A 15526-nucleotide genomic window follows, 5' to 3' on the forward strand; every position below is an offset into this window, starting at 1 on the left:
ACGGGTCGTCACGTGGTGCAGCGCGCTTGAGCAGAGGCGGCGTTGATCACCAATGGTTTTCTGTGTGCGCTCTGACGGTGTTTTCGATAAAGATGGTGTTTAAAAGTCATTTTAATCCCAATAAAGGTTATCGTCGCATGCCTGACTCGCTACGCCATCGGATTATGTAAATATTGTTGGTGGATGGCCGAATATTACGGTTTTGTGACTTTGATAAAATAATATAAAATAATTGCGTGGAGAAATGGAGATTTTTGCTTCGGTCGATGTTACGATTTTTGATGGTTTGGTACAGAATCATCGTAGAAACTTCTGGTTTGCATCACTACCTTCTCGAGAGACAGCTTTTATTCGACAAGGTCAGAGGTCAAGTTGACGATTTCGTAAGTACCAGTCTATAACTGCTTGTTTGTTTGTTTGTAGGCATGACAACTTGAGAACGGAAGAAGCTACCAATGTCAAAATACGCCACGTGATTCAGGAGGGTGATGACTAGCGCTGATTAGACTTTGGTCAAAATCGGTCTAAAGGTCAAGGTCACAGTGAGGTCAAATATTCGATTTTTGATGGTTTGGTACAGATAACGCAAGAACGGAAGAAGCTACCAATGTCACATTACACCACGTGATTCAGGAGGCCGATGACTAGCGCTGATTAGATTTTGCTCAAAATCGGTCAAAGGTCAAGGTCACGGTGAGGTCAAACATCCAAAAAATGATAACTCGACAACGGTAGAAGCTACCAATGTCAAATTGCACCAAGTGATTCAGGAGGGTGATGAATCACGCTGATTAGATATTGGTCAAAATCGGGCAAAGGTCAAGGTCATAGTGAGGTCAAATATCCAAAACATTCGATTTTTGATGGTTTGGTGCAGAATAATCGTAGAAACTTCTGGTTTGCGTCGCTACCTTCTCTAGAGACAGCTTTTATTAGACGAGGTCAGAGGTCAAGTTGACGATTTCGTAAATACCAGTCTATGACTGCTTGTTTGTTTGTTTGTAGGCATGACAACTCGAGAACAGAAGAAGCTACCAATATCAAATTACACCACGTGACTCAGGAGGATGATGGCTAGCGCTGCTTAGATTTTGGTCAAAATCAGTCAAAGGCCAAGGTCACAGTGAGGTCAAATATTCGATTTTTGATGGTTTGGTACAGATAACTCGAGAACGGAAGAAGCTACCAATGTCAAGTTATACCACGTGATTCAGGAGGGCGATGACTAGCACTCATTAGATTTTGGTCAAAATCGGTCAAAGGTCAAGGTCACATTGAGGTCAAACATAATTCCTTAAATTCATGTGGAGAAATGGAGTATTTTTGGTTCGCTCGACGTTACGAGTTCGTTTTAACTTCGATTTTAATTTTGTCTTCAGTTTTTGCAATCGCTTCGGACGCTTAAAACTCGGTTGTCGAAATTCTGGTAAAAATCGGATGTTTTGGAGACGTTTTAAGATTGTATAAAAAATATTTCACTCGCCGCGTCACGGGTCGTCATGTGATGCAGTGCGCTCGAGCAGAGGCGTCGTTGATCATGGAAAGGTTTTCCGTGTGCGCGCTGACAGTGTTTTCGATAAAGATGGTGTTTAAAAGTCATTTTTTATCCCAATAAACATAATCGTCGCATGTCTGACTCGCTAAGCTGTCGGATTATGTAAAGATTGTTGGTGGATGACCGAATATTATGGTTTTGTGACTTTCATAAAATAATATTAAATAATTATGTGGAGAAATGGAGATTTTTGCTTCGCTCGACGTTACGAGTTCGTTTTAACTTCGATTTTAATTTTGTCTTCGGTTTTTGCGATTGCTTAGGACGCTTAACACTCGGTTGTCGAAATTCTGGTAAAAATCAGATGTTTTGGAGACGTTTTAAGATTGTATGAAAAATATTTCACTTGCCACTTCACGGGTCGTCACGTGATGCAGCGCACTCAAGCAGAGGCGGCGTTGAGTTACGTAATGGTTTTCCTTGTGCGCGCTGATGGTGTTTTCGATAAAGATGGTGTTTAAAAGTCTTTTTTTATTGTAAACTTTAGAGTGACTCGCTAAGCCGGCGGATTATGTAAAGATTGTTAGTGGATGGCCGCATATTATGGTTTTGTGACTGATAAAATAATATTAAATAATTGCATGGAGAAATGGAGATTTTTGCTTCGGTTGACGTTACGATTTTTGATTGTTTGGGACAAAATCATCGTAGAAACTTCTGGTTTGCGTCGCTACCTTCTCTAGAGACAGCTTTTATTAGGCAAGGTCAGAGGTCAAGTTGACGATTTCGTAAGTACCAGTCGATGACTGCTTGTTTGTTTGTTTGTTTGTGATTAAGGTATCTCAAAAAGTTGTGGACAGATTCAAATGAAACTTGCTGGACAGATTGTGTGTGTAACCTTGACAAATTGATTCGATTTTGGTGAAAATCCTTATCCGAATCTGGATACGAGAATTTTTTTTTTTTATGTGGTTCTTCACCATTGAGAGATAGGGCCAAAAGTGATATATAGCATGATATTTCAAAAATGTAATGGGCCCGATATGTTCTTGTGGATGAGGCATGTGTTGGAGGTATGCGCTCTACTGAATGCCCTTCTACTCTTATTCTGATTCTATTCTGCTACAAATTGAACGCAAGGCTCAACGTTTAACACATCGAACAATGGCTCAAGGCAAGATGACATGATAAAGCTATTCATGATTAAGCAGTTTCTCACTTATCTGTAGCCATTTCACTGCAGCCATCTGTCTTCAGATGTCATCCACTACATTTACACATCTGTCTTCAGACTTCATCCACTGCATTTGTACATCTGACTTCATCCACTACATTTAAACATAAATAAGGAATTTGTGACGTGTTGCTGCCATTATTTCACTCCGTTAGATTCAACCAAAACTTCAAGAGGCTCAAAGAAGATTCCATAATCCATCCATCCCTCCATCGGGACCATACTCTGTGCAGAGTGTTGGTGCTGCCTAACCAGTCTCCTTGGCTATAGGGTACAATCCTGGATGGGTCGCTACTCCGACACAGGATACCAGCAAGCTGGCACTCATTTTGCCGACCTCGGAAGGATGACGGGCAGAGTCAGCCCCACCTGGTATTAATTCAACAGCCAAGTGGGATTTAGAACTCAGGATCCTCAGATCCCAAGCTCACCACCCTTACCATTAAGCCAACGCCAGGCATATATTCCATAATGTTCAGCAACTAAACAGACTATCTCGTCATTCATAGGAAATCGCAGGTGCTAGACTGTATAAAACTTTTATTTTTTTAATCCATCATTATTGCTTTCATGGGGAAAGGAAGGGCGGCAGATGATTGTGTGTCTCGAGTCAGTCATTATGAATCATGATGGGCAAGTCCTTGAAAAGAAGGCTCATATGGCTGTTGCAACATATCGGCATTACAGAATGAATCAAAGATAAGGCCAGGCTTGGCACAGCAACTGCATCATCAGCTGATGATTGCATCACACACTCCAACAGATTGCCACACACGCACAGTCGCACACAGACTGCCTTGCTCGGACCCATGACCCCCTAGGTCTCTCAACGTCATGCCCTCTCAAAGATTATTCCTCAAATTGGGGATTTAGGACCAGAAGTATGGATGGGTCACTTATCCTGATGAAGACAAATAACAGATCGACTGCCCTCTAAGTAATTACATGGGGCCGTCGGCACACATGATTGGGCAAAATATTTGGTGCAAAACGGGTTTCCAGAGGTGTTCTGCTATGGTCTTTATTCTGCAAGCAGTTCGAACCTTACGGCCAATCCAGTTGAGGGTTAGTCCAATGAAAGTTGAAAGAGATGCACGAAAACATTTGAGGAAAGACGGTAATAACAGTGCCAAGACAGGCAGGGATGTATTTAGCGTATTATCGACGGCTGAGTGCGGTGTCTGAAAAGGAAGACAGTCATTTTTAATTTGTGTAGAAGCATCTAACCGTGTTGGCTAATGCCATCGACAAGCATGCATCTTTGTGTTTACCTAAACTGATCTCAATCGATCCTTTTAAGCCTTAGGTTTTTTTTTTCTTCTTCTTTGTACCAAACCAGCTGTGAACAATTCACTTTGTGTGCCCTGGAGACCACGGGAGAGGTAAACCTTTATGTGGTCCTACCTTAGGGACAAATTACCAGATCTTCGCCATAGTGAATCCACCTGAAAGCATAAGTGTGTTTTGCGAGGGGACTATACATGAGATTCGAGATGTCACAGTGGACTTGCTGAGACCTATCGAAATTGCTATGTGGCATTTGATGACAGCAGATGCAAAAAAAATTGGGGGGGATTGCATAGGTCATGCCTTGGGTTGCTGTAATAAACACGTGTGCCATTGCTCATGGGTAAATATCTCTTCGAGGAGAACAGCCCCTTCAGGGGAGAGTCATGGGAGTGGGCTGGGATGGGTTGCAGACCAGAATATCAAGCATCAGTTTTGGACTCATTTATCAATTGAGAAATAGCTTTTCAAGCAAAAAAAGACAAACAATCAACATTTGGACAAAACTAACCACGTGCACTTAGGCCAAAGAGGATATGTGATTTGCTATTTTGTGTTGTTACAAGGCAATAATCATTTAGATGAAATTGTTTTAAATTTCTGAAAACAAATCATGACCATCATTCTCTCAAACAATTCTGAGATGAGTGCTGTGTTACAGGTCAGTTTAAGATCAATGACAGTACTCCAACAGGCCTGCACACACCCTTCCAGTATCATTTGAAGGACATACCTGAAATGTTATGCACAAGCTCTTTCGTGCATAGGGAAGACCAGGGTGTAAAAGGAAAGGACATTTAAAATAAAAGTTTTGAAGAAAGGTTTTACATGGGTATTAACCAAGAATCATGGAAGAGCAGAAATTGATCAACAGACAAAATGGGAGCAAAGGGTAAACAGAGGGATGACAACAAATAGATGCACCAAAGCATAATGAAAGGAATTGCAGGAGAAGGGTGGGGAACAGGATTTCAGCAGGTGTAGTAAAGCTCAGTAGTGGAAATGGGAAAGATTTGGATTTGAACTCTCAATAATAATCCCCATTATGAACTTCCTTCGTCCTCTTTTTCTGGAGGCTTCTTCTCATTCGAGTATCCTTAGCCTTGCTCAGGTCACCTTTCGATGATGCATGTGTCTTTTGGGAGGCGATGACTGCTTTATCATCCCCGTGAGAACTCTTAATTGACCGCTTTGAAAATCAAATCCTCCTGAAGGCTAATTGTTTAAAAAAAAAAAATGTGGATATGCCATTCAAAATCTTCAAACAACTCCCCATCTCAAACTCAAGTTAGGCTGCGGTGCTGACTTGTTCAAATTTTTGCAATTATTGCATTGCAGCATCTCAAAAGTGTGTGATCGAATGCACAGTAGCACTCAGTAGAGCACGTTCCTCCGCAGGCTGAACAGTTTTTGTTTTGTATCACTGATAGGCCGGATCTGCATCAGGACCTTAACCAAAATCTAATCAGCTTGTTCTCATCACCTACCCATCCCATCCACCAAGTTTCGTCTGAATCTGTCCATAACTTTTTGAGATATCCTTCTCACAGATAGAGAAAGACAGACGGTGGTGAATACATCTCCATCCACAATCTATGGCTGAGATAAATTTAAATATAAAAATAACCAGATCAGGATCTTCATCAAAATCGAATCGATTCATCCTTGTCACACACCCAAATTGTCCACCAACTTTCGTCCGAATCTGTCCACAACTTTTTGAGATATCTTGTAAAATATCATTTTTTTGCCCTATCTCTCAATGGTGAAGAATCACTTAATAAATTCTAGTGTCCTTATTCGGATCTTCACCAAAATCTAATCAATTCGGCCTTGTCATACACCAAACCTGTCCATCAAATTTTGGCCGAATCCTTCAATAACTTGTTGAGATAACCTGCTCGCAGACAGACATACAAACAGACAGACAGGGTTGAAAACATCACTTCCGTCCACCTTTGATAACGAGCTGTTTACCCACCATACAGGTGAGTATAGAATGTGAACTTGAAGTGGAGTTCAAGTTATTTGCTAAAAGCAAAGTTTGTATCATATTATTGTGGGAATGCCTTTTGTGAGTATCTTTGCATAATATAGTGATAGTTATTTCCCATAGTGCATGGTTAGAAGAAGTGTGAAGTCATTAAATTGTGATATAAAGATAAGCGTCGTTTTATGCACAGAAAGAGAAAGCTGGTTTATTCCTTCTCCCATGTTTGTGTTAAAGACTACCATCCTTTGACACCTTTCTTTATGTTCTTTCCCTCATAATCCATCTTCTATAGTCTTTAAAAAGGTTCTAACAGGGCACCAGGCACCAGTTTAGGCAGGAAACACCGACCATCATCATCCTGATTGGTCCTGCACCACCAGCACAATCTGGGTGAAAAGTCAGGGTGGGTGCCCTGCCTGCAGACTGGATTGCGGACCAATGACAGCCGAGAAGGGAGGGTTAGTGGCATCATGGATTTTAGTGGGAGCCGAAGCTATACAAGGGTTGGTATGAACCTAGGCCATCGAGAATTCTGGAGACCTCATGGAGGAAGCTGCATGTGGACAGCAGGGGGTTTTCCTCCACGGAGCAAGCATTTGCTGCCGAAGCTTCCAGCCATGCCCCCTCGCAGGCCATTCTCACTTTCCCCTCGAGCTGGCTTCGCATCCGCAGCATGACCAGCTCCTGCCAGGCCGTCTCCACCTGGAGCAATGTAATCGGGCAGGACTGAACATCCTGCCCGACGCAGTCTGCGGTGTTTCAGTCCTGTCCAATCTCTTTTGTCTATCTACCGAGGTGTGAATGGGGGCCCATTCAGGACTTAGATAATTATGGAATCTGTGGTTCATTTGTTGCAAGTGGTCACAAATTGGGTCGTGGGGTTTTGATCATTGCATTCCTTACACTCCCTATCTACACCCCTGTTCTTATTCCCATTGCACTTTATAAATACAGTTCATCTCTGGGTGAATTTGAATGTCTTGATTGCTGGTATAGGAGTTATACATGTCCTTTAAAGGAGAGATTGGGTTATGAGACCATGCCTGCATCCAAAGATTTTGCTAGGATTGATAAGTAGTGCGAATGGACATACGGCACTGATTAGTGTGTCACCTGATTGGCTCGGCTATTGCATTGGAGTCCGGTAACGTGGCAAACGGGCCCGAACAGCAGCACAGAGCACACGAATCAGTTGGCTGGAGCGACCGCTTTGACTCGGTTCATCTGGATTTGGACCTGGCAACTGGGCCAGACTGATTACAACAGTATGGTGATAGTGTCAATAAACTGTATTCGACTCAGTACTTGATAGACATATTCACGTTGCACTACATACTGGATAGACATACTCACATCTTATTGATGGAGCGGAGCTTGGATAGCGCATGCGCATTTGCCAGACATTAGCTTCGGCCCCACACACATCCTCTTGCTGTTGGGGGTGAACCTTTCTCTGTCCTCTTGATGAGGATAGGGCTGATCATGCAGCAAACAAGCAAGCAAACTCTCATATATATGACTGATTGTGATGCACCACACTCTGTTACAGAGTATCGGTGCTGCTGAAGCATTTTTCTTGGCAAGAGTTATACTGGGTAGTTCACCATTGCCTTCCCAGCAGTAGTTCAGGTAGGTATTTGGAATTTGTTCATGGTGCCGGCGATAGCTCACCTACTCTTCACAAAAGGACACTGTGGGATCACCTTGCCTGTGAAACACCTGTATGAAAGTTTGTAGCTGGGCTGAGATTCAAACCCAGGCTAGACAGCTTTGACACGAGTGTGTGTACTGCTTAAGATCATTAGGAAGAATAAATGGCAGCATTTTATTTCTATTATAAAGTAATTAAACGGTGGAATGACCCTCCCTTGGACTCTGGAAGCATTTTGAATCATCAGATCAATGCAAATGTGCCTTCTGTTCAGCTCTAATAATTTGAAAGCTGTAATCATAAATGAGTTTTATTTTACTGACAGCTCAGATGTTATAGCATACTCGACTTCCAGCTATCTAGTTTATTCACAACCTGACTATAAATCATCGCCCTGGTGTATCACTGGCGGGGTGTTGCATCAATGAGTGTGCCATCCTTGGGAGGATTTTCGGCAAGCTTTCCCATCTATCAGCATTCACTCTTGTATGCTAAAGATCCCGTCGTACCTTTTGAGAAAAGGTAGGTCATTGTGTGTTAGTTCTTTCACCACATCCTGCTCTTATCTAACCCGCAGCTCATGCTCCAAGGGCATAACCACACATCAGTAATGATGCAACCAGCATACTGAATTTGTAATTGAAATGTGCATTTGTCAGATCGACTGGTATCTTGCTCGAATAGTATCTACAGTGGCAGGTTGGTTGATCGTCATGCACTAAGATCTGGTCCCTCTGGCTGCAGCTCGAAGCTTGGGAAGTGTCTCTTGTGCAGTTTGTGGGTCGTGCCTGGGATGCCATCACAGACCCCACGGTGGGCTTTCTCGTCAGTCGCAGCCCACGGACGCGCCTCGGCAGGTTTATACCATGGTGAGTGTGAAATCGAATTTGAGATCTCTGTCCTCCTCATTTGAGTACAAATCAGTGATATTAAAGGAAAGTAATTTGGTGCATGAAGAGTGATGTTGAATCGTGAAACAACTGCAGGAAATATTAAGCTGGCTATCTTGTCTGCATCTGACTGTGAATATTAAGCTTAAAACTGCAATAGACTATTATGTCCATCCCAGGATATTGTTTTGTTACCGATATAATAGTTTCTTCCATCATGGAGTGGTACTTTTTGGTATAATATCCCCTGCTGAATAAATAATAATAATAATAATAATAATTAATAATGGGTCCATTTGAATACATGGGATATCTATCCTAGAACTAGACAGTATCTTCGATATGTGGTGGATTTACCCTGGGTGTTGAGTAAAACATTTCAATGGGGCTCACACCCAAAAGGAATAGGCTATGAAGAAGGGCTCATGCCCGCAACGTAACTTCACCTTCTTCCCCATGACAATTGACATTGACATACCTTTTCTGAACATTTGGTTGACAAAATGTATTTTCTTTGTTAGAGGCAGTTTTATTACATGTCGGTTTGATTTTGAACTCCATGTTTGGTTTTGAAATGTTTCTATTGCTGCCCGACAGGCTGGCCAAGCATGTCAAAGGCGGTGGAATTTACCATACATTTAATGGTACAATACGAGCAACCGAACATAACTAGGTGGGTTTGACAGGATGGTTCGTCGGTAGCACACTTACCATTGAACCGTCTAGTCTGGGTTCCATTCCAGACCCGACTATAAACTGTAGGATCGGTGCTTCTGCAGGCAAGGCGTCGCATCACAATGTGTGCCGTCCCTCGAAGGGACGTCAAGCCAAGTCTCCAATCCGCTGGCATTTGGTGGAAGACATTGAAGTTCCCACGGCATCTTTTGCACAATAGTATAGGCAAGTTATCACTGGCACCCTGAACAATTCACAAATTCCTGCCAAAATCAGCTCCAATGTAACGTCGAGCCCTGTCAAGCCAGTTTGTGAAAGACCTGGGCCACAACATTTCCTTGGCCAACCCTACAAGAAGGTGGGAATAATTGTGGTTGTTGAGGTAGTAGAAGAAAGGATAAAAAATGACCGTTTTTACAGCCGTTTTTCCCTGCTGTGCAGGGGTTGGGCTTTTTCTTGAGGCAATGTTTTATGGTCGGATGCCCTTCCTGACACCAACCCTGGTCGCCTCTTACGACACACAGGGATATGGTACACCTATTCTAACCGGGGCATACACCGGGACCAGTACACTGGTACTCATTTCGCCGACCTCGGAAGGATGACAGGCTGAGTCAACCCCCTGGTGTTAATTCAGCAGCCAATGGGTCTTGAACTCAGGACCCTGGGATCCCAAGCCACCACCCTAACCACTAAGCCAACACCAGGCTGTTTGAAGGGATGGGCAACCAAATTGGTAATACTTTTTCCAAAACATGTATAGTGCTTGGAATTTGAATTTTCATATTCAGGAACTTTTGTGCAACGAAAGTCTTCATGCGTCTGAGGAATCCCCACTCGAGAGATTACGAGCACAATGGCGTGTGATGGAGCAACGCATGCTTGCATAAGCTTATGAGCAAATCTATCGCGGTGCGGAGCACTCGTATGAAAGCCTTCTCCAGGTGCTTTCCCGTGCGAGGCAATTTGCATCAGTATTTCACAAAAGCACCTGTCAGGTAGTCGTTAAGAAACGCTTATACCTGTACCGTGTGGTTATCCATATTCTCAGAAACCAAAGCAGCTGCAAAATTCAAGGTCAGAAAGGAAGCTCAAAATGCCTATACTCCCACAAAGGGGATTGGCCAAATAACACAGGTGGCCAGGTAATACGTACTGCATCATTGCATGTGAAAACAATTCGTCATCATCATCATCATTGTCATTATCATGTACCATGCTCTACGCAGAACGTCGGTTCTGCCGAAGCAGTTTTTTGGCTTGGGGTGCAATCCTGGATGGGTCACCACTCTGACGCAGGATACTCGACTGAGGATTCAGCAATTTGTAATAATTTGTTCACGGTGCCGGTGATAGCTCAACTAATCTTTGTGAAGTACACCTTGGGATCTTTAACGCCAACTGATGCCAGCAGACAGGACACCAGTTTGACATCCATCCGAGAGCACACTCATTGATGAATCATCCTGCCTGCAAAACACTGGGATGACGGTTTATCGCTGAGTCAGAATTCAAACCCAGGTGAGACAGGTCAGAGGTGGGTGTGCGTACCTCTGGGTCTCAGGTATCCTGTGAGCCCTGAAAACAATAAATTGGGATTATTTAAGTATCATGAAATCAAGCGTTTTCTTGATGGAATTTGTGATTGATTACCCCGAAAGGTCATTCGATGCAACAGTTTTGGATTTAAAGTACGGCTGTTTCTGCTTTCCTGTCATTCCCCTTCTTCAGGATCGTTTTTTCGACACCATTTGCTGTTGTGTTCTACTTTTTGTTATGGTTTACCCCATACTTCGGCAGCTGTGGTTCCTGCAAGGTCGGCTGGTATTTGATCTTCTATTGCCTCTTCAAGATGGTTTTAAATGTAAGAAGGAAGACTCATTCAATGCAATCTTTGCACCTGCCATGTTATTATAATGACAAATGATACAGGTGCGCCACGACCCTCCTCCGCCGCGATTAATGCGAAAACATCTCAGAATTATTTGGTTGGTCTTTTTTAGTGCTCATATCTGAGCCTCTGTTCAAATCATATGTTCTGTGCATGTTTGTTGGTCCATTAGTTCATACAAGTACTTACATGGGTGAAGTTCCTGTGAAAATATACACTGATCATCTTTATGTTCTTGTTCTGTCGGTGTTGCATGTGCAATCTCCACCTTGTACTTTAGCTTATTTTAAATAAAATAAATATATAAATACATAAATGAAAACCCACAACCAGTGGTGTGCTTATGTACAATGTTGATGGACTGTATTGGTTCTGGTGCTCATGTTCTCTGCTACGTAGAGAGTTAATCGGGCTTGCATGATAGCCTGGAGGAAAGCGCACCCACCTCTGAGCTGACTAGCCTGCGGTCAAATCTCGACCAGCAATAAACTGTCACCCTCGTGTTCCTCATGCAGGGTGAGACATCAATGTTACTGCCATCCATCAGAAGGACCTTAAGCTGGAGGACCCTTGTACCACCGGTCATTGTTGGACATTAAAAGATCCCACGGTGTCTTTTGCAAAGAGTAGGCGAGTTGTCGTCGACACCCTGGACAAATTACAAATTCCTCCTTCAGCAGCAGATATCAAGTGGTCTGGTCTTCTTGGGTATTCCATGACACTGGGTTACACTGTTTGCCATCTCAGAGTGTTTGCTGTGCGGTTGTAACTCCAATTCGTGCTCCCAGGTGTTCAAGCCACACGCAAATGCCCATATTCGGCTACGAAGGGCAATCCATTGTTACCTCCGCCACCGAAGGTGGACGGAGGTTATGTTTTCACCGCTATTTTGACTGTCTGTTTGCTTGTCTGTGAGCAAGATATCTCAAAAAGTTATAGATGGATTTAGATCAAACTTGGTGGAAAGGTTGGGTATGTGACGGGGATGACTTGATTAGATTTTGGTGAAGATTCAGATCTGCATACTGGAATTTTTAAAGTGATTATTCACCATTGAGTGATGATCCAAAAACGATATTATCGCACAACGTCTCAAAAAGTTATGGACGAGTTGTAACAAAACTTGGTGGATGAATTAAGTAAGTGAGATGAACAATCTGATTAGTTTTTGGTTCTGGTCTGGATCCAGATCCGGCCTTTCAGTGAGATACCAACTGTAAACTGTTCAGCTTGGTGGAGGTATGCGCTCTGCCGAGTGCCGTTCTAGTTATTTGAGTGTTAATGTGCTCTGCTGTGTGTAGTGATGATGTCCATTCAATCCTGGTGATGTGACGTGTTTATTTGCCCACAGGTCCTTCATGTGCCATACAGCTCCTTGACGATGTTTCTGAGCCATAAAACTGAAGAGCGAGACTCAGCAACAGCCTATCGTACGTTATTTCCTCTGAAAACATCTCAGCAGCAAAATGTTTCACAAGGTCATTTGTGATAGACAAATGTACCAGGACCACGATTCAAACATTTGGCTTTTTTATATATATATATATATATATATATATATATATATATATATATATATATATATATATATATATATATATATATATATATATATATATATATATAATGGGAAGAGCGACGCGGATTATTCATTCGTTCATCGGTTTTGATTCTGCTTTTTCGCGACAAGGTCATTGAAGCAGCTTGTGGTTTTTCAGTCGATAATCTCTCTTGAGTTGGTCTAACTTACCTTCATGTGCTGTTCCCACACCGTAGGAATGGGTGTTGAGCTCTTTGGGATCCTGCTTGGTGCTTTGGTTATGTCTGCATTTAAAGTCAGTGACTCAAAAAAGTGCTCAATGTTTAACGAATCCAATTCGTCACGCAACAACAGCAGCATTTCTGAAAGCTCCATTCAGGTAAGCTGTGGTTTCATTACCATAATGGGATAGCAGGGACATCACATATAACCCACTTAACTGCACACCTCCATCCATCACATGCTGTCCAAGCCACCATTTTGTATATCTCAATGTTTGCTTTGAACCGCTTCCATGACGATCCACCCGACAAATGTTGTATTTCACAGTGTATTCATTTTCTGATATAAACAAGCAGAACTATTGGCCTGATATGAGGTAAATCACCTCTGTAATGGTATAACAGGGTAACCGTTCATGTGTCTGTCTTTGCTTATCAGGAGAAAGAAGCATACAAGATGGCAGCCATTGTGGTATCTGTGATCTACCTCGTTTGCATCCTCTTGCTTTTTGTTGGTGTTCGGGAGTTGAAAGGTATTTGGGATTGAGAAAAATCCCAACACACTTTAAACAGTTTCTGCTCTTTAATCCTAATTAAACCACTCTCTTCTTGTTGGAAGCTTTAATGGTGTCTCATGGTTCTAGTTGTGCCCCCAATCAAGTTACAGTAACTGTTTGATCGATGTGATTATGCTAAAGTCCTTCACTGCTCCTGATTCTTTATTTACTCCATTCATTCCCCCATTCTTGTAGCGTCAGCCAGGTAAAGATTTTGGCCCAAATATTTATCAAATCGCTGGCCAGGCCTGACTTATTTTGGGCAGCAGTTTGTAATTGCTTCACTGTGCCAGCAATAACTCACCGACTTCTTGCAAAAAGATACCGTGGGATCTTTAGCATCCACCTACTAATGCGAGCAGGTTGGACACCTGACTTAACGCCTATTCGAGAGACGGTACACTTTATGTTGCCCTGCCTCTGAATGTTGAGGTCATGGAGAGATTCACTTACCTTGGCAGTCAGAGGTCAATAGACGTCTGGGTCGGGCCTGGGGAGTCATGGATTCACTGGATCATGGGGTGCAGCACTGCCGGTACCTGTGCGGGAGGAGGAAGGTCCGAGTCTTCAGGTCCTTGGTGCTTCAGGTCCTGCTCTATGGATGCGAGACTTGGACTTTGACCAAGGATCTGAGAGGGAGACTTAATTCCTTTGGTACCAGGCCGCTTCAGAGAATCCTTGGCTATTGCTGATCGGATTTTGTGTCCAACGAGCGGTTGCTGAGAGAGACTCGGATGAGATTTGTTACCTGCATAGTCCGTGAGCGTCAGTTGCGGCTGTATGGACATGTGGCTCGTTTTCCTGACGCTGATCCTGCTGACCAGATTCTCTCAGCGAGGGAGTCTCGTGAGTGGAGGAGGCCAATGGGCTGACCACGTTCCTCGTGGTTGCAGCAGGTTGATCGGCATCTCAAGGAGATGGGGATGGGCCTGGCATCTGCCTGGGGGATGGCCAGACGGAGGCCCCTGGAGTACCGGTGGAAAGTGGACGCAGTGACGCGCTGTTCTGGCACATGCTCCCATACCTGACCTGACCAGCCTCTGAAGCACCAATCGGGTCGAGTACTGAGCGCAGACTCGACGGAAGGTGGAAGCGTCATTCTGGTTCCCTGCTATGTCAATGTAATAAGTTCATTTGCTGTTTATCGTTGACTCAAATTTATCTCAACTTGCATTTTCATCAAAGTTTAAGTAAATCAAAATTCCACATTTTATTATGAGTACTCAGCAACCTCATGAAACTTTTTACTTTTAATTGTGTTCCGTGGAAGTGGTTACCAGGCCACTCAATAATACTGGAAAAGTTTGTAGCAACAAAGAGAACTAAACTAAACACAGTCCTGGGGTGGAACACAGAATGAGAGGAAGTGACACTAAATGCCTGCCGTTTGTTACTCCACAGTTTCAAGTCCAATGGCCAGGAGGCCAAGCAGACAGGCTCTGCCATCACAGCTGCGCCTCATGTTTACCCACCAACCATACCTGAAGCTCACAGCGTGCTATGTGTTCACATCCATAGCTCAGCAGGTACACCGGCACCATTCAACCGCACTCAAACCTTATCTCCAACACTACAAATTGAATCCTCGGTCAAAATAGTAACTTGCTGATTATTTCTGTTCATTCCTTAAATATGGTGGCTATATAACCACTATACCATGTCAACCACTCACAATACCATGAACTTCTTTATTAATTTGTCTGGCCCATGCATGCTTGTGTTGCCAACCACTCAAATACACCGCCAGTTCCCAAAGATGAAGCCATCTCTATTCAGTTATTCCATGAGCCGCAAGAGCTTTCTTGAGACAAGAAACAATACCTAAAGCATAATGAGTGAGGTCAAAGTCAAACTTTTATAATTATTACTTTTTGGTTTACTGTGGTGCATCCTTCAAATTATGGACCTAATTGATGTGGTGTTTAGGCAGTCACAAGAGGATACTGCCAATGACTGCCACCCAGATCAGGGACAAAGATGAAATCATAAACGGAAACACAAAGCGGAGCTCGAAATCCCCCGTAGGGTGATTAAATTAAAAAAAAAAATTTTAAACGTCTTGTAGAATGCTGGTGTGCTGATTTTATGGAGG

At 43.1% G+C, this 15526-nt stretch overlaps 1 protein-coding gene across 2 annotated transcripts in view; it reads left to right on the plus strand.

The window, feature by feature from the left end:
- The window catches only part of LOC147012737 (sodium-dependent lysophosphatidylcholine symporter 1-A-like), a 55018-nt gene that overhangs the window by 18514 nt on the left and 20978 nt on the right, over positions 1-15526 (plus strand). The window contains exons 3-9 of one of the 2 annotated variants that reach the window (XM_085853867.1): positions 8405-8529; positions 9148-9223; positions 10957-11089; positions 12468-12546; positions 12893-13035; positions 13317-13410; positions 14836-14960. In XM_085853867.1, coding sequence (XP_085709993.1) covers positions 8405-8529; positions 9148-9223; positions 10957-11089; positions 12468-12546; positions 12893-13035; positions 13317-13410; positions 14836-14960 — 775 coding nt within the window. The remainder of the gene's footprint in view (positions 1-8404; positions 8530-9147; positions 9224-10956; positions 11090-12467; positions 12547-12892; positions 13036-13316; positions 13411-14835; positions 14961-15526) is intronic. The other variant, XM_085853866.1, reaches the window with a different exon arrangement.

This window comes from Eptatretus burgeri, chromosome 14 (assembly GCF_056783735.1).
Source record: "Eptatretus burgeri isolate ZD-2024b chromosome 14, Ebu_testis_v1, whole genome shotgun sequence".
Lineage (NCBI taxonomy): Eukaryota > Metazoa > Chordata > Myxini > Myxiniformes > Myxinidae > Eptatretus > Eptatretus burgeri.